At 43.5% G+C, this 26,948-nt stretch overlaps 2 protein-coding genes across 3 annotated transcripts in view; both read right to left on the reverse strand.

Moving 5' to 3' along the window:
• Window positions 1-1,277: 1,277 nt before the first annotated feature.
• On the reverse strand, window positions 1,278-1,839 carry LOC147445400 (uncharacterized). The gene is made up of 2 exons (XM_086526022.1): window positions 1,646-1,839; window positions 1,278-1,539 (listed from the first exon to the last, which is right to left on the reverse strand). The coding sequence occupies exons 1-2, from the start codon at window positions 1,778-1,780 to the stop codon at window positions 1,318-1,320; spliced, it is 357 nt and encodes a 118-aa protein (XP_086382148.1). The 5' UTR covers window positions 1,781-1,839; the 3' UTR covers window positions 1,278-1,317.
• A 9,120-nt stretch (window positions 1,840-10,959) lies between these two features.
• LOC147445401 (SNARE-like superfamily protein) overlaps window positions 10,960-26,948 on the reverse strand; it is a 54,941-nt gene continuing 38,952 nt past the window's right edge. For both annotated transcript variants that reach the window (XM_086524913.1, XM_086524914.1), the window contains exons 2-4: window positions 11,506-11,620; window positions 11,309-11,430; window positions 10,960-11,224 (exon numbers count right to left, since the gene is read on the reverse strand). In XM_086524913.1, coding sequence (XP_086381039.1) covers window positions 11,173-11,224; window positions 11,309-11,430; window positions 11,506-11,620 — 289 coding nt within the window. In that variant the 3' untranslated portion in view covers window positions 10,960-11,172. The remainder of the gene's footprint in view (window positions 11,225-11,308; window positions 11,431-11,505; window positions 11,621-26,948) is intronic.

Below are 26,948 nucleotides of genomic sequence, written 5' to 3' on the forward strand. Positions count from 1 at the left end.
GACCGAAAGAAAACACCATTGCCATAGAGGTGATGATGGGTAGACCCTACAACAACAAGAATCATCACCACAAGAGTACAATGGAGCTTCCTAGGTAGGGTATGTGTGGAGATGTTGCAAAGTGGACATGGAGCTGTAGAGGAGCATCTGACTAAGAGGCTATGGTTGATTGCATCCATAGAATTTCGTTGTCTGTTGAAGGTATATAACGTGTAGGGGGAAAGCCAAATTTATTGGGTGATGGAGCAGGAAAGAGTTGTAGTGTAGCATGGCTAGGTTAGTGATAAAGGTCTATTGGCCAAAGAGTTTTGAACTTTAGGTGCTACAAATTATTGTTGTTTGAGAAGGCCGCCAATACAATGGTGATCATATACACAGGTAGTCGTTGGAGCCCGTGTGTGTAGTTCACTAGCCATTGTTGGTGCTTGTGGCTACCACTATAAGTGATGTGAGCAGGTGGATTAGAATCATGGGCTACTAAAGCTATTCATTGCATGCTTTTCCATACATGGAGAAGGCATAGGGCCATAGAAGTCCACCGCCATAAGCAACGAAGAGGGGGCCAGGGGAAGCAAAGAAACGAGGCAAGGTTTGAGAGATGGTGGTAGTTGGCCAAGTAACAAAGACAAAGAGGAAGCTGTCCAAACTTCAAAAGGTTTTTCAACAAAGCCAAGATTAGAAATGATGCATTTCTTTGATTTAGGTGTTGAAGCTAAGCAATAGGAGACCTAAATGGTTAGAATAGTGCAACACTTATCATCTTTAAACTCATCATGTAAATAAAATAACAATTATAATTACCAAGTATGCAAGACTTTTCATGATAGTAAAGTTGGGGCAAAATAGAAATGGGGGTTAGGGTATGGCATAAAGCTAGTAAAATGTTTTAATGTGTGTGGAGAGAGAGAGAGAGAGAGAGAGAGAGAGAGAGAGAGAGAGAGAGAGAGTACTACTAAGGTCAACACTTTTCAACCTCATAGGGTCTCATCAAGGCCAATACAGTGTTCCCAAAAAAGCATTTTACAAGCAAAAAGAAAAACCTACTACTTTCAAAAATTTGGATATTCTCCCAGCATGAAATTTCAAAAAATAAACATGCGAGGATTTTAATGTCATGCTCAACATGAGACAGCTGAAAAACTTTTCCGTTCATATTAACATGTAAAAAAAGGACAAATAGAGGTATGTCACGCCCTCCATCTAGACCCTCAAACAAAGGATCAATCCATGTACATAGAATATCTCAAGATATAGCCTTAACTACTTATTGTTGAAGAGCTTATACACATGAAATAACCCCGTTCCTCTTTAAAATTTTCACATGTAACTCAAATCCTCTAGGCCGGTGTATGCTAATAGCAAATACAAGTGTACAAAACATAGAGCAAAAGCAATATCAGACTTGAACATGCCCTCTCCAATGTCCAATGATAAAGCAATAGCAATATCAGACTTGAACATGTCCAATGCCCTCTCCATGATCTCGAGGGGGGACGCACCCATGAGCTGTAGCGCCAGCTCCTCATTAATGGCTTCCTCCTGCACAATTTTTGACAAAGGCCAACTTATCCAAATTAAGAAGCAGCAAGGCGTGAATTTTTAAATGCCAGACTGAAACTAAAACTTGTAGAGTAGTTGCACAAACCTGGAGCAACAATAGATGCATAGACATGGAAGCGAGAGGTGCTTGAAGTTCGTAAAGTAGATGCTCGTGCATGGCTTGCAAATAACTTGCGGCCAACATGCGGGCCTCGAGAAAAAATAATGCATTGGACCCCATCCCACGTAAGACCTCCAAATGCTCGTGCAACCATGTACCTTCGCTCGTGAATTGTGTTGTTGAAATTGCAAAGACACCTGGTGCATGCTTTGAGATGCAAAACCACTATTGAGATTTGCCCTTTAAAGCATTAGGAAAAGAAACTTAGACCTTAGGAATAAATGAAGCACACCAACCATTTGCAATCACCATCTGACTCAAAAGCTCAACTTGAATAGGCTAACCTGTTGCTCACCTTTACATAAACACTTTGCCTTTTCAAAGTTAAGTCATTCCCTAAAGCTAATGTTCGAGGAATCCTGCAAAGCATTATAGGCAAGGACATGATAGAGAGTTGGGGAATCGAACCCCATTATCATTTGGAAATGACAAAATCAAGCTCTCTTGGGGAGGTGAGGACTAGGGAAGTTGAGTCAAAGCTCCCCTATGCCGCACCCTCGGGTGTGCAAAAGACATGAATAATCAGTAGGAAATAGAAAATATTATTAAAAAAATAACAAAACTCATGAAAAGCTCATCAACAAGACCATTTCTTTGATGCGTCTTTGATATAATGGCAACACACAAACGTGCTGCCTCATCTATTTTCATTGGCAGTCAAATCAAAGATGGGTAAATCCACATCAACCATACATGAGTGAAACATGATTGTCTATTATGCAAGATCTTAATGAAACCCATACACATGCCGTGATGTTTTTGCACCATCGGGCCAGAGGTTGATAGCTTCGGTAAAATCAAATGAGGCTAAAGGAGGCCCCTTGATAGACATGCCCATCAATACATCCAAATTCCTTGTTTCCAATCTGTTGCGAAGCTTACGTTTGATAATGTTTTGTACACTGATCTCGTTTCTTCAACAAAATTTACCGTTTTGCAAAACTTTCAATTTTTTTAGTGGCCGATAAAACTCCAAACTTCACAGGTCCATTGTAACTGTTTACAGGTTTTTTGTGAACACTAGGCCAATACAATCTTTAAGATATGGGATTTTATAGAAAAGAGTATCGACTTGGGTTTGTAAGACCAAAGTTGGGTTAAGTTTAGGTTTGTGGTTCTAAGTAACTCTATATAAGAGGGTTAGAGGCTACACGGGTGACTCTTGGAGAGTGATGGCAAGAATTAAATGTGTGAAAGGAGTTAAATGGAAAATTTGACAACTTTTAGGTTGGACAAGGTGGAACTATTTGTTATAGACGTTTATCTATATGGAAGTCTCAAAAGGTATTTGACACATGGTTTGTGTATTTTATTAGAGGTCAAACTTGAAAATAATATTTTCCACGCCTTGAACTTTGAAAATCATTTTTTTCTCAAAAGAATGCTAATTCATGAGAGAAGGGAAATGCTTGTAGGCTAGACCACTCCTTCTTGAGTGAAGGGGTTTAGGTTGATAGAGAGATATTTATAGAATTGCTATGTAGGGACCTCCAAATATTAATCGAATCTCAAAGGAAAAACTTGCATACCTTTGTAGAAGTCTTAAGCAACCAAGATACATTCAGAGACTGGTTGGTTAATTGTGCACAATGTATTGTGTATCAATTTAGCAAAAAATTGTGCCTAGCCAAAGATGATGGTGTTTTAAGGATTCCTTTGAGGTCATGGGTTGCTGCAACTATGTCTTTCATATTTTGGGAAGGAGGTCTATTAAGGGGAATCTAGGAAGATGCTCTAGTGGGTTTGAGGGAGAGGGAGAGCACAAGAAGATTTAGAAAATTTCTCATGTAGGAAAACAGAGTCTTTTCCAGTGTTTTTCATACAATGAATAACATAATGTGCTTCTGTTCAAGAGGCACCGGAAACCTAACTAGGTACGATTGGGGTCAGGGGACTACCGGCCCGGTGGTCCCTTGCCCCCAATCGTATCTAGCTAGGTATGCGGTGCCTCCCTCACAGAAGCTCATGATGTTGAGGTAAGCCACAATGTGGGAATTATTGTGAGAATTTGTCCAAAACTTCTTGTGGAGGGGATGATTAGAATGTGACAAAGGAATCATTCGAAGGTTTAATTGGTTAAGTGTAAAACTATTATTGAGAGCTACGGTGGAGAGAAGGTTGGATTCTTTGGCTAAGCGTACATAGATGATAGGTCAAAGGGTCTTAATGGTTAAGTTTTTTTTGCTTGTCAGGCTGATAGGGAAAGGGTTTCTTGCCTCCCTCCCAATTTGATTTTTCTTTATAGAGCATAAATGCACCAGTAAATTATTTTCATCTTAAAAATACACTATTCACAGCCAGTTTATCTCTTCTTGAAGCCTGTTGGCAAAGTTCAAAGCCTCTTCATATTTGTTGGCAAGCTCTAGAACTTCATCCTTCATCTCCTGCTAACTATCAAGTTAATTGTTAAGGACCCTTTGTATCCCGGGGAGTATGGTAGGTCCCTTTTCGTATAATCAGAAACATTTCCTAGGCCTATGGGCCTTTCCCTAGATGTATCTAACTCTTTACCCCCTCGTTGGGTGATCAGATTAAATTTTGCTTCTCTCTTATAAATTCAAAGCGCGTATTTGGTATTAAAAGAAAATACACTATTAAATATGGAGTACCCACAACCCAAGCTCTAGTACCCTTTTTCAAAGTTTGCATTTTTCAAACTTTGCCTTAATCCTTGCCTTACAATGCTTTATTTCCATCTTGCTCTTGCACCTGTACTTCTCCTCTAGATTAATATCTTTCCATTTTGATTCTAGAAGCCTACAAGCTTAACTCAACACAACTTTACCTCTACAAACCCAACTTAGCACTTTTAACCTTTGAAATCCATCACTAGAAAGTATTGCATTTACTCTAATGAGACCCTTGAGGTGGAAATGTGTTGGCTCTTTTCCAAAAATCTCTCTATGGTTTTCCAAATCTCCCTTTTTTCCCCTCCTTATCTACATTATTCAAAAATTTCACTTTTTTTCTCACCCCTCTAGAAAAGTCTCGCATGTCCGCCAAAATTTGCCGCGCACTGACTTAGATAGTGACCTCTACAACGTGTGGTGGGCATGCAAGCACTCCTCGTGACCTAAAGCTTTTGAGTCACAGGCAATATAGCTCAGGAGAGTTGGACGTTGGACTTAGTTGCACCATCATGAACACCGAGGGTTGGGGGTTTTCTTTGCATTGAAGGGTATGCATCATATGAAAGAAAGTTAAAAGAGGTCCTTTAAGGCCCCAACGTACTTGCCAAAGGTCCATCTACGTGCCTTTGGGAGACTAAGAACAAGCACAACTACTCAGCGAGGAGAATGCAATCTTTGAAGTGAGTTTGGATTGTTGTTTTTTACTATTATTTTGAATGCTTAGCAAAACAAGTGTAACATGTGTATTGTATTTGTGTACCATATTTCAATTTGATTGTTTGAAATATGTTTCTTGCAAGCTGCAAAATACAAGAAAGAAGTGCATAAGAATCTCTATTTTGGAAGTTGGTGGTATCTAAGTCGAAAATTAAAAAGGATTATGAACATTGATGGTGTGAGGCAAAGAAATGTGGAGTGGTATTGTTTTTTTTTTTCTATTTTTATCTCACTTATCACAACTTTGAGCCACTCTTGATGTACCAGGTACCAAGATAGTCTCTTACTTCTGTGTCACTCCTACTTACGAGTTTATGGCCGTTTTTGTGAGGAGTTAGAGTCTATATATGGTTATACTAGGGCATTTTAAGCAAGTAAAAAACCAAAGACTATCAAAAAGTCCCTTGATTTGCATGTGTTGCCCAAGGAGGTTGGGGATGAGATAGCACACAAGCGGAGGTTAAGAAAAAGAAACACCTAAGAGTGTTTCTTAAGAGTTGGAGGATACTTATTAAATCAATGATAAGGATGGTTTGAATTGAGCAAAGCATAGGTGGTGGACATTTGCTCGAAAGGCCAGTAATTTTGCTAAGCCCGAGGGATGTTCCTCTTTGCAAAAGAATGTTATGCAAGTGCATAAGGACTCTAGAGAGCATCATGATGCAACAAAATTTGGATAGAGCATAAACAAACCATCGACGATGAGAAGGAATGTATTTTGTTATGTGTGCATACTAGTCCGTATGTCATGAAGAAGTCTTTACCTCTTGAAAGTTATTTACATATGTACGGGTTTCAAAGATTCATGCAAACTTTAAGCATGCTACTGCGAGTGAATTTTAGCCTTACATTGGCAAAGATGTAGGAAAAATTTGGTATTGTAATTCAGCATGTATGCTTTGAGAAGCTTAAGCATGATCTTAAAAGTAGTTCACTCTTCCTATAACAAGTGGACGAGAGCACTAACGAACATGATTTTGTATGTCACACACATTAAAAATGAAGGAATTAGATGTATATATACAAAATTTGTGAAACTTTCATAGTTGAACGGTGCAAGAGAGGCTTTGTAAGTTGCTTTGAATGAACTTTTAACAAATTAATTAAATATCAAAATAGCTTGCCTTATAAAATACACGAAAAGGTAAAAATTATATAAATGTAAAACTAGTGCAAAGCAAATACTCTCTTCGTGTGTACGTGTGCACGTGCACATGCTTAGGATGGATGACATGTCGTTATTTCTCTATAAGATCTTGTGTAGCACATACATGATCAGGGTAAAATGATTGCTCCTTCCCTGAGTTCCATCCATCAGACTTTGGTAAGGAGATTCCTCCAAGAGGAAGAAATAAGAAAAGAGAAGGTGAGAATTAAGGACAAGGACAATGCAACCCTTTGTTGGCATACCTTGGATTTATTAGAATACAACCGCATCAATGGCTAAGGCTCATACAAGCTACATATATGAAGGTAGAAGCTCTTGCACATTGAGGGAATTGATTGACAAAGACAATTTAATTGTGGGAATCTTGTTAGATAGTTTTCTTGATGCCACTCAAGACACGTATATTTGCTCAACGCTTCATTAAGTGCATAGGTATGTGTGAATGAAGGTATGGTATGCACGCATGTATCGACCTTGTTCCCCTTGGCTCTTGAAAATAGCATGATATGAATATGCCAACAGATATGTGACGCGTCCTTGGTGGAGTGTTAAAACCTATAGCTGGCTAAAATTTTACACAAAATCCCAAACACGTCCTTGGCTATTCAATGACACAAACAAGGTTTTCAGCCTTCATGGGCTCTATGAAGATAAAAGACACTAGGGTCACTACGGTGATTGCCCCCCCTTAACTCTACAAATGCTTTGGCTGCATAAACAACATCTACATGTGAAACCTTGAAACTGCATCAATTCATGGTTAGCAAGTAGTAACAAGGGTGTAACCTCTAGCCAAGGCCCCAACACATGCCCCAATAGCTAAATTTAAAGAGGAACCTCATCCAAGGGGTTGCTACTTCCGCTGAGGCAAATTTTTTTTACCATCATTGGACCCAAAGGAGGTTACAAAATTGCTCAAAAGCATGATGCCCCCAAACATTCATGGTGAGGACAAGGACTGCAACAAGGATATGGTGGATATTTTCCTTAGTAAATGGTTAGGTAGACATCGTTTATGTCATACTCTTGATGCATTCAAAGCATTGCAAATGAGTCTTAGCCTAAAGGCAAGGCCTACCAGTGGTGGATGACGTACAAAAGACCACTGATGAAACAACGAGCGATCCTCATAAACCAACTCAGATCTTAGTGGGTGGGGTCTTAGCACACCATGTCTTTATACATAACCATGACACAATTATCTATGAGGATGATTTCAATTGAGTACACAAAATAGTCAATAGAGGGAACACACTCTATTTGTTGGAGTGCAAAATCTATGTCTAATGTCATCGAATCAATGCCTACCGCTCAATTTTGAGACACATGGGGAATCACAATCTATAAGTTCAGGCGCACACTTGCACGGTTAGCGAGTCTTTCCAAGACATGAGAGAGTGAAAAAATCAAACCATAACCAGCATGTGCGCATTGAAGGGGCACTGCATGACCAAATCAACCTCACTACCAAGGCGAATACCCCACCGTTCCTTGATAGGGCTTGGAATTTGAGTTAAGGCTTAGGTTGGGGCCACAACAATAAGGAAAATGGGAAAGCTAATCATGTTTTTTGTTTTGGATCATTCATTATGGATAATTATAACGCCCTAATGATACTCGCACTTCAACATGGGAGACCGGAGATAATAGTCCCAAACCAGCTACCCTAGGAGATCATTTGGAAGCTACATTCTAATGATACTCACACCTCAACATGGGAGACCATAGATAATAGTCCCAAACCAACCACCCTAGAAGATAATTTGGAAGCCACATTCTGATGACTCTATATCAGGGGAGAGGGATCTAAGGATTTCAAGCCATTTCATTTTCAAAAACTCTGTAAGAGCTATAATGGTACAAGGCTACGACATACCCACATGACCATCTAGCCCAGCTTACACGTGGTCTATGCAAACAAAGTAACAAATGTGCACACCATGGTTTAAGGATTTGGCCTCACATTGGAAGGCAAGGCACTAGCATGGTTTCAAACCCTGAGTCCTTTACAATTTTAAGTTCATGATCTAAGCCTTTGTAGAGGAAAACACACAACCTGTCCTAAAACACCACACTCTAGCACAAATTTGAGTTTTACATAGGACATCAATGAGACTGTGAGGGATGGCATAGTTCAAGAAAAAGTAGATTTCCACGTGTCCCACAAGAGAAAAATCATCTGAAAAAACGTTGATTTTTTGAGCTTCCTAGTGGGACTCAAAGATAAAATCCTCCACATCCATATGTTTAATAAGCATCACACTAGGTTGAACAAATGTTATAGGGCTGTTTTTCTCTAGCTAGATAATTGTGGCTTGGGAGGAGCAACAAAGAACGTGGATGCCACTTCAACGGCCTCTAATGCTACCTCCTACCATGCCAACTATGTGGCTATTGTTGACCACGTGCTTTGAAGGATGAGGTTGGAGAACCGGGGCCCTACTTACTATGTGTGGAACCCACTGTTCTATAGTTGAGCTTATGTCTACGGAGTATGTGGAGGTAACCATCCCATGGGGGCTTACCAAATAGTTATGAATGTTGCTCAAGGGTGCTAGTGGACTGCTATGGCGTGACGTATGTAGAAATTTATGATACACAACTTTTAGAGCACGTGCACCTAATCATCTTAGAAGAAGGACCAATGTACCTCTTGCGCAAGGGCATGAAAACCCTTCAGTAGCGGGGGGGGGGGGGGGGGGGCTCCTCAAGGCCAAATTCGGATTTAGGTACCCAACCTCCACTTCCTAGACTAGTTGCAATTAATATGTGGACATAGTGACAGATGAAGGAACTAGTGAGCATATAAGGACCTAATGTTGATAGGCAACTACCATGAAGAAGAGGATGACCCAAGTTACTTCCCCTGGGGATTTCTCTTAGTCAAGTATGTGACTAGCAAAAATATTCTATCGATGGCACTCAACCTTTTATGCTTATGAACCCCCCACATGCCTGGACCTAATGATGGGATGACCACTTCCACAACCATCAAAAGATGGGGTTGCTTGTTTCAAGTGTAGAAGAAATCACTAGATGAGGGATTGTGGCTCAATATTGTGGTGAATTCCATATCACTCATATATCTTCATTTCTCAAAGGGTAGTGCCGATGCTTTCCTCCCACCGGTACATTCACAATGCATTTCACATAAGTCTCTTGAGACCTTTCAAAGGATCCTATCACCTCATCCAATCGATGATAATCCACCACTACTAGTGGACCGAGAAGAACAACTATGACACCTAGAATCTTGGTTGTACCTCTATTGGCAAGTTTTTGAACAACTTGGAGGCCCCTGCAACGTGGCAAAAGAGAGCAACCCTAGGTGGCCAAGGCATTACGTGGGGGTATTTTGAAAAAATATGTCAAGTTTGCCTCGTGGCGGCCAAGGTGAGGGCAGTTTACCCCCCCCCCCCCCCCCCCCCCCCCCCGGACTAAGTGACACGGATCATTTAAGAGGGGGGGGGGGGGATCAATGGACGGGAACTTTACGCACGACTGTCGAGGTGTTCTGGGCGTAGATGGCTTATTAAAACTAAACCTGACCAAGGGCCTTGTCCGGGTTTAGTTCTAAGCCATCCAGGTTTATCGTTTATATCATTGTGTAAAATGGGAGTTCTTTCACATGTGCGCGGACGGGCGACGTGGTTAGCCCATGCTTTCAAAAGCATTGGGGTGGGACGTCGTGGGTTCCAATCCCAACCCATCACCGACGCCTCCATTTTTAGAGTGCACTCCTCCACCTCGAGATGCCCGCCGTCCCCTTACTCGCCCCCATGTGTCACTTAGTGTCGTGGACCCCCCCCTCCCCCCCCCTCCCCTCCCCCCCCCCTCCCCTTTCCTTCCCAATGCCACGTGGCAAAAAGAGAGGTGCGAGTAGTACCCCTCTCTCTCTCTCTCTCTCTCTCTCTCTCTCAAACTTTACCGTCTGAGGGTTGTGCTAAGCATGAGCACGACAGGAGCCCACAACAATATCGCACGAAGGCCTGTTTGAGGGCAGGCATGAGCGGCTTAGCCAAGGGCATGGGAAGAGTTGGACAAGGCCTCAAGAAGGCTATGGAAGCTTGGGCCATGGCTTTCGCTCTTGGGGGGTTCCACAGGGTATGGCAGGCATGGAGTGGCTCAATTGAGGGCGCACCATCGCTGAGCAGGGCAAAGAGCCAATGCTGTGGGGCCTGTATTGGGTGAGAATTCAAAGGGATACAAAGGGGGCCAAAAGTTAGTTTTAGTAACTACTCTACAAGCTGCTAGGAAGAAGTCGTTTTAAAGATACTGCACTAAGCCAGAGCACGACGCTATTATAATTTTCATTCACACCTTTCTCATGCTTGATCATGAACAGCCTCTTGATCCATCTAATTGCTCTCTCTCTCTCTCTCTCTCTCCGGTTGGTTCTCTCTTTTCCCTCTGGGTAATAAGTCTTGAGTTCAAAACTCGTTGGACAGATCTTTGAAGTCACTTGGGTTTGCATTGAACAATACATGGTTCAAATAGTCTTTACATCTTGTGTTGAAAACCTCACGGATTTGTCAATATCTTCAAGGTTTAACAATACTTGGTAAATAGCCTTTAGAACTTGTGTTGAAAAAGCTCATGGATTTGTCATTATTTCTTCCTACCAATAAAATGCTCAATTACTCATGGACTTCTCCCAAAACATCCATCACATAGGAACATTAATAGATTGCCAAAACAAACGATTTTAAAAGATAGATGGAAAATTATGAACTCATTAATTTCATATTATTTTCCAAATGATCATTAACGTCCTCTGGCATCTTGTGATGATAACATTAGAAAGTAAAAAACCTTGAACAGGAGAAGATTTCATCAGATGGTTGAAACTAACATCAAATGGTGTGGAAAATTTAGATTCTGGCTGTATATCCAGGCTTAAATGATACAAAAAAGGTTATGTAATCACGTGAGACTACCTACTTCAGGGTTTTCACGTACTGGTCAAGGGCGGCATTGAACAATTCGCACCTGCCCGGAAACATCCATATGTAAGGGGAGAGAAAAATACCCCAAATTGTCGAAAGCGATGCAAACAAGTCCCAGACCACTCACCTGAAATGCTCACTGGGTTTATAAAGGGGATTCTTTATGACATACTCCACGTAGATGTTGCTGTAAATGTGGCGTAAAGCTTCACGAAGATCACCCATCCCGGGGTCTGTTACCAGAACTATCTATGCACAAAATGGTTAGAGGTGTCAAAAGACTGAATTATCCTTCAGCATTACCTGCACATTATCACAGAGTACCTTGATGCCCGATGGTGTTTCCAGAAGGCTCAACTTGTAAGTGTTCGTGGAAAAGGCATGAAATGAGCAGCCTTGGCCAGGTAATTGTGGCACACCCAAAATCCCCTTATCATTACTGAAAAGGCACAAATTCTTGATGAGACCAAAGCTGCAACTAAAAAAGAAACATACCAAGATTGAAACGACCTGAAAAGAACCAAAATATACGAATAATCATTGGAATCATTCATTAAAGCCAGCACACAGCTACTCAAAGCTTGTAGAGCACGCCACCCATAACAACAAAATTGTTCTCTGCCTAATAAGCTGTTTCCTTTCTGAAAGAACCTGCCAGCACACAAACCTTTCCATATCTATACAAAGCCCACATTCTCATCAACGTAACTCGAAGAGAGACAAAATAAGGAATCTATTGAAATTTCAACTTTAGACAAGGCTAAATCCTTTCTAAAACTTCTGCATATGTTCAATGTGGTGCCTTGATCATAGTTGCAGTGCAATGGGTGATCATACGCCCATGCAATGAGCGTAGAGGTATATAGACAATACCATCATTGGGACCACGGCATGTAGCTCATTCTTGTCAAAGGTGGCAACGGAAGATGCAATGAAGACAAGAACTGGCTCGTGATCCGGTGGACACCTCGACTCCGATCTAGAACACCTGCAATGCCACATACATGAACAAGGCACCTGCGAAGAAGAGAGATCACTAAGGTAGAAAGAGACGGGACATCTGAGAGAGAGAGAGAGAGAGAGAGAGAGAGAGAGAGAGAGAGAGAGAGAGAGAGAGAGAGAGAGATCGAGATCTGGGAAAGGCTCTCCATGCTGATAACAAGCTGCTCATACAAGTGACAAGGGTGGTCCGGCATAGAACTGTCATGCCCATTGGATAGACCTGAGGTACACAATTGCAACTACTATTGACACTGCCAATTGCTCCTGCACATGAGACCACTAACATGGTCTCCACATGGGCTGCCCTAGCCTCTTTAGAAAGCAAGGCTCTGGTGCAATCTCCTCCTAGCAAGAGAACTGATTTGGAGGGAGAGGGACATGCCTCATGGCAAGGGTGCCATCTAGAGAGCATAGGACATCTCCACTCCACTGCCTCCACCCTGGATGTGGTGCTCTGCATCAAGATGATCATCATCTCTGTCTGGGTGCTCTCAAAAGAAAAACGCAAGGAGAAATCCCCCTGCTGCCCATCATCTGCCTGGAGGTGCTGCACTACTGCGGGGGCTGATCTGTAGGACAACGTTAGGCTGATTTGCACCCAAGGGCTCGATGCAAACACAATCTCCCTCTAGGGTAGAGGGGCCAGTTGTGGTACGGCCCCCAGAGAAAAGACACATGAACCCCTAATTTTAATATGTTTGGGGACCAAAAGAAGCACAAAAAAGTGGAGTTGAAACGGCTAGTTCATTTGAAATAAAGCTTTCTCATTGGCTAGGGCGTGGGTTCAAGACGTTGTGGCTGCATTTTACCTCTTTTGGCCCCCATTGGTGTTCTTATTCATGTCGATTTTTGATACACTTGATTCCGAAATCGCGCCACGACTACCGACTTTCAAACCCGACCAATCCCAAATTATTTTTCCTGAAAGCTTATGAAAAGGCGATTAAATTGAGCTACTCAGCGCAAAAAATTGAGCTCGGAGGAGGGAGATTCAAGCTCCCCCAGTTACCCGTCCCCCTAGTGCCCTGCCTATATACCTCCATAAACTTGGGTTGGCCAGCTGTCCACCAGCCCCACGACCTCTGAAAAAGGAGAAAAATAGTAGGCACTGGCACTGGATGCCCAAAAGGGCTCTGGGAAAAAACAGACAAGGCTAGGAAAAATACTCCCAGCTTGCACGAGCCTAATGGCCATGGAACCAAGCCAAAACTCAAGGCTCAACATGGCTAGACATAACCCCACATGAGAAAACAACCTTGTTGAAGTCCCCCCCAATGCACCACTGCTCTGCGTGAGGCAGGCCCTCCACCAGGAGAGACCCCAACTCAGCCCGTGCACTCGCCTGCTTGGGCGCATAGACGTTCAAGAAGCCTACACGGCTCCCTTGAACCTGCATGGTGACCCACTGGGCCCTGTGTGGCATCACAATGCCTCTGCCCACAATGGCATGTTGCCATGAATCTGCAATGGTCATACAAACACCTCCCTGGATGCCACCTAGCCCAAAAGCAGCTGACCAAAATGTCTTATAGCGGCCACGCAAAATTTGTCCACATCCCGAATACAGCTCTCACAAAGGTGGTGCTCCTGCAGCACGAGAATATCAATAGGACCACCCACTAAGCATTTCTGCAAACCCCATCTCAAACAGCCCCAATAACGAAGAGGCGCGCAACAAGAGATCTCTAGTCAGATACCCCGGAGGTTCTCCACCCATGCTGCAGTTAGTTCTCCATGCACCTGGTACAGCGGTGTCACGTGCACATGGCTCTATGTGCCATGTGGACATGCTTCATCAACTTCTAGAGCCAATTTTCCAATTTTGGAACCCTCTTGCATAGATGGTTTGTACACACGTTTTGACAGATGTTATTACACTTCGGTGGGCATTTGACATGACGAAGATGTAGGCCTAGGTTAGAGGAACGTTTTGGTCCAATCGGTTCGTCAAATGGTTCACCGAGCAATGCGTTGTCGCTCATGTGCACTCATTTGCACATTTTCCCCGACTTGACCTAAGTTTCCTAACCTAGCCAAAAGTCATATAAAGGGAGCACCTAGGCCAGCGTTTTCGGTCATCGAGAGCTAGCGCCAGCAAGAGCCGAGTGTTTTTTGCAGTTCAGCCCCAACGTTTTGCGTCTGCTCCCGAGCCTCGCGTTTTTGGCCTCAATCCTTGCGAGCAAGTTCGGGATCAACATCTGAGACCAGTGTTTTCAGATTTTATTAGCCCTTTCCCTCGCCGAAAACGGTCCAGATCACCAAACACTAGCCGATTTGTAGCCATTGAGCTTTCGGCAGCACATCGAGCCTCTCTCCCGGCCATTCCCTCGCTGCATCGAGTGCTCACATCGTTGTCCATCATCTGCTCCATCATCAGCCTCGTTTTTGGCCGTGTTTCTCAGGACAGATCTGGTACGTTTTGCGTTCCAGCTCTGCGTTTTTGCAGCCAGCTTTCCGCCCTTCATTCCTCTCACATCGGGAGCACAATTCAGCCCCAGATCTACCCCTTGGTGGCCATCCGCAATCCCACATTGAGAAGGATCTAAAGGTGCATCAAATCAGCCCCGGAGGTGCCTTGTCTTGAGGAGTTACTGCGGCAACATTCACCATCGAGTCAATAGAGTCTACACTTGAGGTATTGCATGTGTGTACATTTCATTTACACAATCAAAAGCATATACCACGTCGGAGACAATGTGGGGATCCTTGAGAGGGTTGGTTGGGACCCCATCATGTGTCATTCTCTCTCTCTCTCTCTCTCTCTCTCTCTCTCTCTCTCTCTCTCTCTCTCTGTGTGCACATCTCTACCGCTCTCTCTCATTCCCTCTCTTCACGGAAATAAAAGGAACCATCATTCATGCTAAAAGCATTCATTAACGCAAGGAAGGAAATAAAGATTTGTGGAAGTGTAAATGTAATAGACTTGGACACTCCAAGCTGAAGATCTAATGCAACACACGCGAGAAAACTAAAAGAACTCAACAAAACAGAGAAAGACAACACGGCACAGCAAAGTTCCGCGTCGAGAGAGTCTGGCCCCAAAGACTGGCGCCCATTCTCGATATTTCTTTATTATTATGCTTCACAAGGTACAATATCTGAGGGTCGTCTTCTCTCGACAATGCTCCCAAGCTAATCTGTGGGAGAGAGGCCCTGGCAATTCTTTTAAAGACTCCTTGGACAAAAGCATCAAGTCTAAAAGCATCTTGCCTCAAAAGCTGGCGTTGCAGGCTGCTAACGCGTTTTACAAAAATCCGTACGACTACCACGTCATCAATGCAAAACGCGGGGGTCTAAAAGCATCTTGCCTCAAAAGCTTGCGTTGCAGGTTGCTAGCGTGTTTTACAAAAATCCGTACGACTACCACGTCATCAATGCAAAACGCGGGGATCTGTACGACTGCCACGTCATCCGCGCATATCGCAAGCGTCCGTACAATGCCACGTCAGCAAGTTTTTTGCGTCTTCCTTGAGTGGTAGAATGGGCCTGCTTTATTTAAATACCTAGTGTCCATAGGCCCCATCGGACAGGGGCCCATAAGCTTGAACTTTTAAAAAAAAGGCCACTCGACAAGACTTGCAAGTTGGTAAATCGTCTTCCTCACGAGGGGTTGGACCCCTCTCTGTCCAGAGTCCTTACTCTAGGTCATGCCATGTCATCACTTTGTAATATACCCCCCTCTTGAAAGAATTGTAATCGCCCTCGATTACGCCTACAAAAACCGACATAGGACAAAAATTAGTTCAGTAAACATTGACTTTGAGTACCGACGCACTAGACCACATTTATCCAACACTTGCACGAAGACGACAATCACTGAGCATTCACATCACATTCACATTGCTATCCTCGTCGAGATCTTAGATGGAATTCATGATCATTGTAACTTATTTAGTAATCACACCCACACCGCACTGATCTCTGACAGATGTCTTGGTTGACTAAATCTCGTTACTATCATATCCACATCATTCCTCGGGTGGACAAGACATAAATGTTGCCATGAGAGAGCACATGTATCATTTCAAGAATTCCCATTTCAAAGTACTTTACATAAAGTCATTCACCAAATACTGTCAGCCTGTTAGTATCCCTAAAATCTCAAAAGAAATCTGTGATTTTATTCCATCGAGGTAAAGCTGTGACAAAGGAGCGGAGTAACTCCCCTCTTGTACGCTCACTGCACCAAATTCAACCTGCCAATTCATCGGTAACTCTTGAAATAGTCGGAGCTAGACCAAAAGCTTCAAGGTAAAGCTCTAAAATCCGAGGAGTATCTGCTAGGTTCTCCTCCTCCATCCATTTTGCATCCAAAGTCGCGTAGTTCCTGAACTTAACTAAATACTGGCATGTCATCTTACCTTTCACTTTTCTTTCCTTGTGAGGCAGGACCTGTTTTGGAATGAGAATCTCCGCTGCTACTCCTCTGACTCCCTATCCACTGACACTTCACCTTTGAAAGGTCTTAATAGACTCCCAAGAAATGCATTGTGAATCTTCCAAGTATTTGGTAACTTCAATCTGAAGCATACATCATTGATCTTCTCTTGAATTTGAAAAGGGCCATAATATCGCATATTCAACTTTGGAGGTAGGTGTGTCTTCTCAAACCGTAAAAGCACCCAATCATCCTCCTTCAGCTATAAGTCACGTCAATGCTCGTCTGTTGCCTTCTTATGTCGTGCTTGAGACTTCTCAAGAGCCTCGCGCACCTTGGCAAAAGCAATGTACAGATTTTGTATGTACTGATCTGCTTCAAAAATCTTATCTTCGCTGCTTAGAACAGGTGCAACCTTCTTCACACCCTCGATAATCTCAAATGGTGCCTTCCTCATAGACGTATGAACCGTGTTGTTGTCAGCAAACTCCACCAAGGGCAAATACTTCTCCTATTGAGTCATCTGATCAAAGATGTATGAATTTAGTAAGTCCAAAAGCACTGAATTCGCTATCTTTGACTGCTCATCTGTCTGTGGGTGGAAAGAGGACGAGAGTTGTAACCGTGTACCAATATTCTCCGAGATTGCCCTCCAAAACAAACTTGTAAAGGGGGGATCTCTATTTGAAATTATTGACTTAGGGATACCATGTCATCGAAAAATCTGCGAGACAAACAGTTTAGCCAAATGATCGGGGTTAACTGTCTTCTTGACCAGAATAAAGTGAGCATGTTTGCTAAATCTCTCGATGACTATACCTAGATGAATCCAAGATAAGCCGAGATTCACCCTTAAAGGAAAGTGCAAGGTATAGACCCATGGTAGTCAACCACAAGACAATATAACCATCAACTTTATCATGCATAATATTGACAAAATACCACGACATCCCCACTAACGTTGTCACTGCCCAATAGTGGGTGTAGAACTATGTACTCAAACATATGCTCCCAAACACAACACACACTACATGCACACACATGAGCATACATCAGCACAAAGTTCGGCGTACTGAGTTTCTATCATGACTCCGGAGATCAAGGGTAGACTCAGCCATAATGAAGCCTAGAACTAAAAGAAGCATTAAATAGGAAAAATTAGCACAAAAATGAGGTAGTTGATAGGGCATACGCAACAAAAGATAGAAAGAATTAGCACAATTGCTAAATCTGTCAATGCCATCATGCCCACTCTGAGACTTGGGAAGATAAAAAATGAATTCCAATGCTATACTTTCCCACGGTCGGGTAGGTATAGGTAAAGGTTGCAGAAGACCTGGTGCCTTATGCCTGTCAAACTTGACCTTTTGGCATACTAAACAATTGAGAACAAACTCGTCTACATCCTTTTTGAGCCTCGGCCAGTAGAAGTACTTCTCCACATCTCTCAAGGTGGTGTCTATGCCACGATGGCCCAAAAAAGGTGGACCGTGGCACTCTGTCAAAACCTTATTCCTCAATGCCCGAGTAACACACAACATTAGTTTTTCGCATCAAATAGCCTTCCTTTAGGGAATAGCCTGCAACTACCTCCCCACTTTGTAACGTGAACGATGTCTACAAAATCTCGATCTGTGGCATACTGATCTACCATATCCTTGAAGCTATGATGATGAATCTGAAATAGCCAAAATGTGGCTTGCGAGACACTGCAACTGCCGCATAACTTTGGTGGTCGGTGAACACTGTAAAGTCGGCTCTGAGTAAAAAGTATAGCCATTGGGTAAGAGCATGGATGACTGCCAAAAGCTCTTTCTCATGAATATGTGCAACCCACTCTCGTCCTGAAAACATTCTACTCTCATAAGCTATAACATGGCCCTCCTGCATTAGGACCGCTCCGAGACTGCGACCACACGCATCACAGTAAACTTCAAATGGTTTTTGCAAGTCTAGTAACACCAACACTGGACAAGTTGTCAACTTTTCTTTGAGAGTCTTGAAGCACAAAAAAGGAACCTCTTTTTGTGTCAAAACATGCAAAGGAGAAGCAATCTCCCCAAATTTTTGAATGAACTGCCAATAGTAAGAGCACAAACTCAAAAAGCTTCGAATCTCGTGTACATTCTTCAAATCTGGCTAATCTCGAATGGTATCAATCTTGGCCGGGTCCATTTCTACACCCTCCACATAGACAATTATATCCCAAAAACTCGCTCTTTTTCTGTTGTGCCAGTGCCTAAAATACCCGTAATAGATGGTGTTTGTGCTCTGCATCACTCTTGTAGAAAACGATGATGTCGTCGAAGAAGGTGCCCATATTCTCGAAAAATCTTGTCCATCATACTATTGACCGTTGCAGAAGCATTTGTGAGACCGAAAGGCGTTACCAAATACTCGTACCATCCAAAGAACGTCGTGAATGCGGTCTTGTATACATCTCTGGGAGCGATCCTTATCTAATGATAGCCACTTTTCAGGTCGATTCTACAAAAACATGTAGAAATTTGTAGCCTATCCAGTATATCATTGATCTTGGGTATTGGAAACCTGTTCTTAATGGTGATTTTGTTGTGCGCCCTGTAGTCAATGCACATTCTCCAAGATCCATCTTTCTTTAAGACTTAACAACACTTGCGAACAATAAGGTGATGTATTGGGTTGGATGAGAACCTTCTCTAGAAGCTCCCTCACTTGGTTCATAATTTCCTCGTTTTGGGCTCTGCTAACTCTGTAAGGTGGCCGGTTAGGTGGCATGCTGCCAGGAACCAAATCAATGGTATGATCTTCAAGACGCTCACGAGGTAACTCTCCTGGTATGCCTTCAGAGAAACAGTCAGCTTGAGTTTGTAGAAAGCTTGTAAGGTTAGACAAATTTGACATTTTATTGTCATCCACCTCATGTAAGTAGATCGAGTAAACAAACAGACTAGATTTCATTAATTTGGAAATGGCCGAAGCCGATACAATTAAGACGGACTCGCCCTTTAATTTTACATCAAGAATTATATTTCTACCCTTCTCATTCTTCAAAGTTGCTTTCCTTGCCCTGTAGTCGACCGCAGCACTATTCTTGTGAAACCAGGGGATTCCCAAAAGGACGTCACACCCCTCCAGAAGCATGATGTAAAAGTCCTCATGCCCTAAATACCCCTGACAATGCAACCGAAGTTTGCCTATGACAAGTGTAATGGCAACATCCCGTCCTGGTGCCGCTGGAATTGCCTCAACGGATGGTCCCATTTCCTCTAGCATAATTCCAAGTCGAGCCGCCAATTTTATTGAGATGAAGTTGGCCTTGGCTCCTCCGTCGAAGATCAGGACTTCTTAATCTCGTACTTTGCCCCACGCTCTACTCAGCTTTGTACTTTCGCCCATCTGGTCAAGGTTTGTTACAAGTCTTGCTTTTGTCTTTCCTTTCATTGCTCGCTCCTCTGCTACTCTGGAACTCTCTGGCTTTTCCTCTGATTGTTCTTTAGGCGCTTTGTTGGAGCACGTGGCAAGTACATGCCCTTGTTCCCCACAACCGTAACATTTACCCTCTTTGAAGTAGCTCCGCTAACAATCAAGGACCTAAAGGTTTCTTTTTCTATTGCTTTCCCTTTCTTCTGTTACCATTGTTTGATTCTTGTCCAGTGCGAATTGTACCAGCTTGTCAATCGTGTGCGTAAGAGTGCCCCCATGCATTGCAAACCCTTGCTGGGCATACCGCTCCAAGAGAATGCATCAAAACTGGGGGTAAAGATATAAACTGTTGGTAGCCGGATCATTTCTCAACTCTCAAGTGCTCCACCTTTGAGGAAAGAGTCGGAAACCTGAACCTCTCGTCATATACCACATGCCAGAATCTCCAAGCTGCTACGGGAAATTTAAAGAATGGGACAACCAAAGCTACTGAGAAAGCAACTGTCCGATGACTAAGAACCAAAGAATTGCACCAACCACCATATAGAATGATGAACTACAAACTCTATGTGAAGGAGCTTCATTGGAATTGAGAGTGAAACTGCAACTGATCTTCATCTGTTTGGAATACATCCCGAGAAGATATCACCCCCCTCTCGCGGTGAATCGGGAACTAACATCCAACAGAAAGGAACACAAATCAATACTGAAACTGCAACTAATAGGGCAAGAACAAGGTGCTACTGAAAGCCACCAAATAGATTGTCAATCTTGTCCGCTACACATGTACTAGAACTGAAAGTAGGTCGTCTGCGGAAACCGACTCCCAAGCTGGCTCCACATTTCTCTCTAAAGGGAGAGCACCCGAAACATGGATAACTGTCATAACTCTTTTAAGAGTCTCTCTGTGTGTAACTTGATCACCCGACGTAGGTGAGTCCGAAAAAAAATATACATCTGGAACCTGGAACCAACTCTGGGAGAACCAAGAAGACTGTCTCCCCGTTGTAAATAATGCCGACTGACTTTAATTGCCTCCTAGTCCAAGGACCACGATCCATCTGTACGAAACATGCCAGTCTAAAGATAAGGGAAGTAGGTGTGTCCTGAATGGTACAACCTCCAAGGATCAATCTAAAAGACAAGGTATAGGAAACATAATTACCCGGAACGGGAAATCGGCGGGGAACGGCAACGGGCATGGTATGCCATTCCTTGTTACGGATACTCACGTCAGAAACACGGAACGGGGATTCGGAACAGGAGCTTGGAATGGAAACGGGGAACGGAGACCTCAAAATGGCTATTCTCTATAACTATGATAGGAAATACTGCTTGGATGCACTAAGTGTAAGGTGCAGCGGAATGAATGTTGTATTTTCTCAAGATTAGTGATCTTTATTTGCTCAAGGTTCCTTTTAGTTCTTAGGGAAGGAGAGAGCCTTCCGTCTTATGGAGAGTGCTATGATCACGAACAAAGTGAGTGGATATTGTGCATGCAAGTGAATGAGACTGAGAGAAAGAGAGAGAAGAGATACGACACCCGAGAGGTTGTAAAATCCTCCTCCGAAGGCCCCACTCTCGTCGGCGAGAGTGGTCTACTTTGATTGCACAAAGGTGTACAATGAGTATGCAATGGACTGATGCAACTTGGACTATGCCGATGTCGACGACGGTGATGACGACGACGACTTGATGGCTGAAATCTGGGATCTTCTATTGGCTGAATTTCGTGGCTGTTTCGGGGCTGAAAATGACTGTGTCACTGCTATCTTGAAGGCTGAAAACGTTGGACTTGTCGGGGGTCATGCTGATGGTAAAAACGCTGATGATGAAGCGGGTTCATGCTGCGTTTTGTTGGGCTAGCTTCTCTGCTGTAAAACCCTGTCAATGGCTGCGGTCTTCAAGGCTAAAGGGCTGATGAAAAACACTGGATCTGGCAGTGAATTCCCTGCTGAAAAACGCTGGAGGGACAGGTTATTCAATGCTGAAAAAAACGCTGGAAAGGGCTGGTTGCTAGAGTTAGTAAATTTGTTGCTCTTGGCTGAAATCTGTGAGTCAAAATCGCTATGGGCTAGGTCTGCTGCTGATGATTAAAAACTCCAGAGGGTGGATCTTGTAGGCGAGGCTTCTGTGAAGAAAACGCCAAGGAAAGTGAGTGGATGGAGATGGTAATCTGCTGGAGGTGCTGAGGGGGGGTACTGCTGAGAAGTTGCCTGTTGAGCGCGAAGCTCCTGCTGCCTCTTCTGCCAGTTACTGCTAACTTGGGTTTGCTTATATATTAACTTAGCAAAATTGCCCTACCTACTTTTGTTGGAAAGTCATTTAAAAATAATAAGTGAAAATAACCAAAAATAGGAAAATAGGCTAAATGCACTGGAAAATTCCCCTGACTGAATCTGATGGATTCTGAAGGGAATACCGATGATCATGTTGTGTGCAACCGGAGGATATGTATCTATGCTAAGTGACTGGGCATGCACGGTCTACGAATAGACTCACAAAAGTGTCAGATCACTGCTAATCTAAACTGACTAGACTGACTGAACCTTGTTGTGGTGTAGCTTGTCCACGGACACATAGGGTTGGGATGTGTCACGTGACATCCCCTCCTTTTCAAAGTGAGGTACTGGTACCGAACTGTATGGCGTCGAGGGAGATCGCCAACAGCTTCCGGAATCCTGGAAGGGACTCTTCACTGACCCACTCTGCTGTGTGGGTCAAGCGGTACTTGAACTTCATAAAGGTCTACAACGCTTGCTTCTTTGGGCCGCGCCGAAAGCAACACAATGTCGTTTGAATCTCCTTTCTTGCGTCAACTTCGTCTAGAGATCTGCTTCTTTCGTCTTCAAGAATCTCCATGGCTGAAAATTCTTGAAACCATCTCCAACACAAAACCATGAACATACCCATTCCATGTAAAGTGAAGGAAAAAAATCTTGTCTTCTCTACAGACTGTGTATGCAATGCAGATGAACATAGAGACGGAGTGACAACCCGTTCATCAAACACTTGCAAACAATGCAATCGAATCTTGTCTGTTTGATCGAAATCAATCAATTGTGGCAAATCACAATGGAAATGCCTATGCTTGGTGCTCATACTATCATGTGCTCGTTTGGAAACTGTGTCATGCCAAAGAAGAGACATAGAATGGGACTTCCTAACATACAGACTTTTCAACTTTTCATGAAAATTCCGCATACATTCGTGCTCATCCATGAGAGAAACGTGTTCAACATACAATATGTCATGCCTAGGAAAAGGGATCACATAACGATGCTGACTAAAATACAGGAAACCGTCACGAATGAAACACTCGAACAATGCGTGCGTAACAATCATGCGAACACATAATACTTCTTGTGAGGGTTCTTTGGACCAAGGCTCGAGAGCCAAGATCACTTCTTCGGGATTGATCGAATCTGCAACGAGGTTAGCTTCGCTAGAAAATCATTCACTAATACCTCATCCTTGTGAACAATCACATCATCTTCATGCAACTCATCATGCTTGTGAGAAATCACATCTTGATCATGCTTATCATTGTCATTCAAATCATCATGCTCATCATTATCATTCAAATCATCATGCTCATCATTATCATTCAATTCATCATGCTTCACACAATCATGCAAATCCTATGTGTCATGCTTTGGAGAAAAAGAAATTGAGAGAATCTCCTTATCCCGAATCCTTTCAACCTTGTCCTGCATATTAGCAATGAGAGATGGAGAAGGAGCAATGTCAACTCCATGAAAGACAGTAGGAGAATCAGTTTTGGCATTGAGAGTTAAAGTGTTAGCCTCAAAATCAATGAGAGCGTTAGTCTCACGAAACCATCGAATGCCCAAAATCATATCACATCCTGAGAGAGGAGAAACAACAAATCTTCTAGTGAAGGCAGTCTATTGAATTACAAACAACACATCAAGGCATTCCTCTGTGATGAGAGCGTCCATACCGGGACAAAAGCCAGAGACCTCGATAGGAGATCTCGGACTAACCTCGAGGCGGGCTCTCTCAACAAGAGAGGAACTGATCACATCATGCATACTACCTGGATCAAACAATATGACAAAACAGTGCCCCGACGTACGACCATAACATTTAATGAGAGAATCATCAATGGGAGGGTCCTGAGAAACTTGGGGCACACTCGTGTTATCATTCATTGCATTGACAGATGTAGTGGGTGTTGTGGGTTCTTTAGATTCATTCGATTCAAGCTCAGGACATGTTCTTTTTATGTGACCCTTAATGTGACAATGAAAACAACGACCTTCCTTAGAATAAGTGCTTTGTTCTTCTGAAGTGATGTAACCTCCTACAATTCCTTGTGCTACCTTTTCATATGGAGTAAGCTTAGGTTTAGCAGTTGTGTTAGCCTTACCCTTAGATTCATTGGAAGAATTCTTTGATGAGAGACTGTTGGAAGATTGGTTAGAAGAGTTATCATTCTTACCATTCTTACCGTTCTTACTGTTCTGAGAAGTCTGCGAGGTACTTGTGGAAGTCTTGTTCTCCTTAGCCTTTCCCTTGTTGTGCTTCATCTCTTAGGCGAGAGCAATCGCTACCGCCTTGTTGAGATCGATTAGATCGAGTACCTCGACATCGTACTTGATATACTCGTCCAATCCAAAGAGAAAAGCCTCTTTGCGCTCATCATTTGACATGCGTAATTGAGTGCCTAGCTACAAAACACGATTAGAAAAAGACATGACTGGCATACCATTTTGCTTGAGAGCTCGCCAATCGTCCTTCAATCGTGCAAGGTACTGAGGTGGCATAAACCGCGCCTTGAGCTTGTCTTGGAAATCAACCCAACTAAAAGAGAGGGGCGTGAAATCGTCGGCTACCTCTAGGTGCGCGGCTAATTGTGCCTCTTGCCATGCGTGGTACCAATTGATGGCATCACCGGCAAGGTACATAGCTGCCGTCAAAACTTTGCTATTTCTTGTCTTCTTAGTTGTCGCAAAATAAGCATTTAAATTGATGCAACCAAGAATGAATAACTGTGGCATCTATCTTACCGTCATACTTACTGAAAGTCAACTTTTCTGTAACTGGATGGTTGAAATCCGCATCGTGGCTTGCGCCACTTGACGAACTCCCACGATCTTTGGGTGGGTCGGTTTTCGAGACTAGTGCTTGTCGAAGCAATTCTTGAGTGCGTAGCTCTCGTTGAGCTTCACGCTCGGTCTCCAAGGCCAATCTATGAGCAATACGATCAGCCTCCAAAGCTGCGTTTCTTGCCACCTCTTCCGTCTTTATGAGTTGTTTCCGTTCTTTGCGTTCGTTGCGCTCGCGTTCTAAAGCAAGTTGATTGTCTTCTTGTTTTGCGGCAAGTCTTGCGTTTCTTTCATCGCGCTCACGTTCTTGAGCAAGGCGATTTGCTTCTTGTCTATCCATCATGGCCATATCTGCTTGACCATTGCCTCCATAGGGTTTGGTGCACTTGGTGGCGTAGATGGCAAAGGGAGAGGGTTAAAGAAATCATCTCCGGGTGGGGAAGAGTCTTCATCGCCTCTCTCATGCTTATCACCTGTATGCGAAGTATCTATTCGCTTTGGGTGACGACCATGCACTATGATCTTGGGTTCTTAAGCTCGCGAGGAACTTGGGTTCTTGAGGGTCTTGAGGTCCTTGATTCGTGAGAATCTTGGGTTCTTGAGGTGTTCTTTCGCTTGCCAATCGCGTTGGAGAAGGATCTTCTCTTCACCCGAGTTCTACTCCTTTCTGCGGGCGCACCCCTTGGCGGCCTTGCGCTCACACCAAGGTTGCTTTTTCCCACCTCACGTCGATTGGCCGGCCGCTAAGTACACGGTCCGCTCTCAATGAGTGAAAAGAGACACAAGGGGAGGCTGGACAATCCCTCCTTTCTTGGGATTCCTGTCACTCTTCAAAAAAACACGATTAGGAATCGCCATGCCCAAGTAAACTTGGGTTCGTGCAACCGCAACAAGCAAAAAAAATTCTTGTGGTTCTTTCCTTGAGTAATGCAGAACACTTCCAAAGCTCTGATACCAATGTAAGGTGCAGCGGAATGAATGTTGTATTTTCTCAAGATTAGTGATCTTTATTTGCTCAAGGTTCCTTTTAGTTCTTAGGGAAGGAGAGAGCCTTCCGTCTTATGGAGAGTGCTATGATCACGAACAAAGTGAGTGGATATTGTGCGTGCAAGTGAATGAGACTGAGAGAAGGAGAGAGAAGAGATACGACACCCGAGAGGTTGTAAAACCCTCCTCCGAAGGCCCCACTCTCGTCGGCGAGAGTGGTCTACTTTGATTGCACAAAGGTGTACAATGAGTATGCAATGGACTGATGCAACTTGGACTATGCCGATGTCGACGACAGTGATAACGACAACGACTTGATGGCTGAAATCTGGGATCTTCTATTGGCTGAATTTCGTGGCTGTTTCAGGGCTGAAAATGACTGTGTCGCTGCTGTCTTGAGGGCTGAAAATGTTGGACTTGTCGGGGGTCATGCTGATGGTAAAAACACTGATGATGAAGCGGGTTCATGCTGCGTTTTGTTGGGCTAACTTCTCTGCTGTAAAACCCTGTCAATGGCTGCGGTTTTCAAGGCTAAAGGGCTGATGAAAAACGCTGGATCTGGCAGTGAATTCCCTGCTGAAAAACGCTGGAGGGACAGGTTATTCAATGCTGAAAAAAACGCTGGAAAGGGCTGGTTGCTAGTGTTAGTAAATTTGCTGCTCTTGGCTGAAATCTGAGTCAAAATCACTATGGGCTAGGTCTGCTGGCAGATGATTAAAAACGCCAGAGGGTGGATCTTGTAGGCGAGGCTTCTGTGAAGAAAACGCCAAGGGAAGTGAGTGGATGGCGATGGTAATCTGTTGGAGGTGCTGAGGGGGGGTACTGCTGAGAAGTTGCCTGTTGAGCGCGAAGCTCCTGCTGCCTCTTCTGCCAGTTACTGCTAACTTGGGTTTGCTTACATATTAACTTAGCAAAATTGCCCT

Source organism: Adiantum capillus-veneris, chromosome 12 (assembly GCF_014529385.1).
Source record: "Adiantum capillus-veneris isolate H3 chromosome 12, ASM1452938v2, whole genome shotgun sequence".
Lineage (NCBI taxonomy): Eukaryota > Viridiplantae > Streptophyta > Polypodiopsida > Polypodiales > Pteridaceae > Adiantum > Adiantum capillus-veneris.

Excerpts from the sequence above, each read along its gene's own strand:
- LOC147445400 (XM_086526022.1), bottom strand. The coding sequence starts at position 1,780 with ATGGGGTCCAATGCATTATTTTTTCTCGAGGCCCGCATGTTGGCCGCA. Across the intron at positions 1,540-1,645 it reads TGCATCTATTGTTGCTCCAG|GAGGAAGCCATTAATGAGGA; the intron begins GTTTGTGCAACT and ends AAAATTGTGCAG.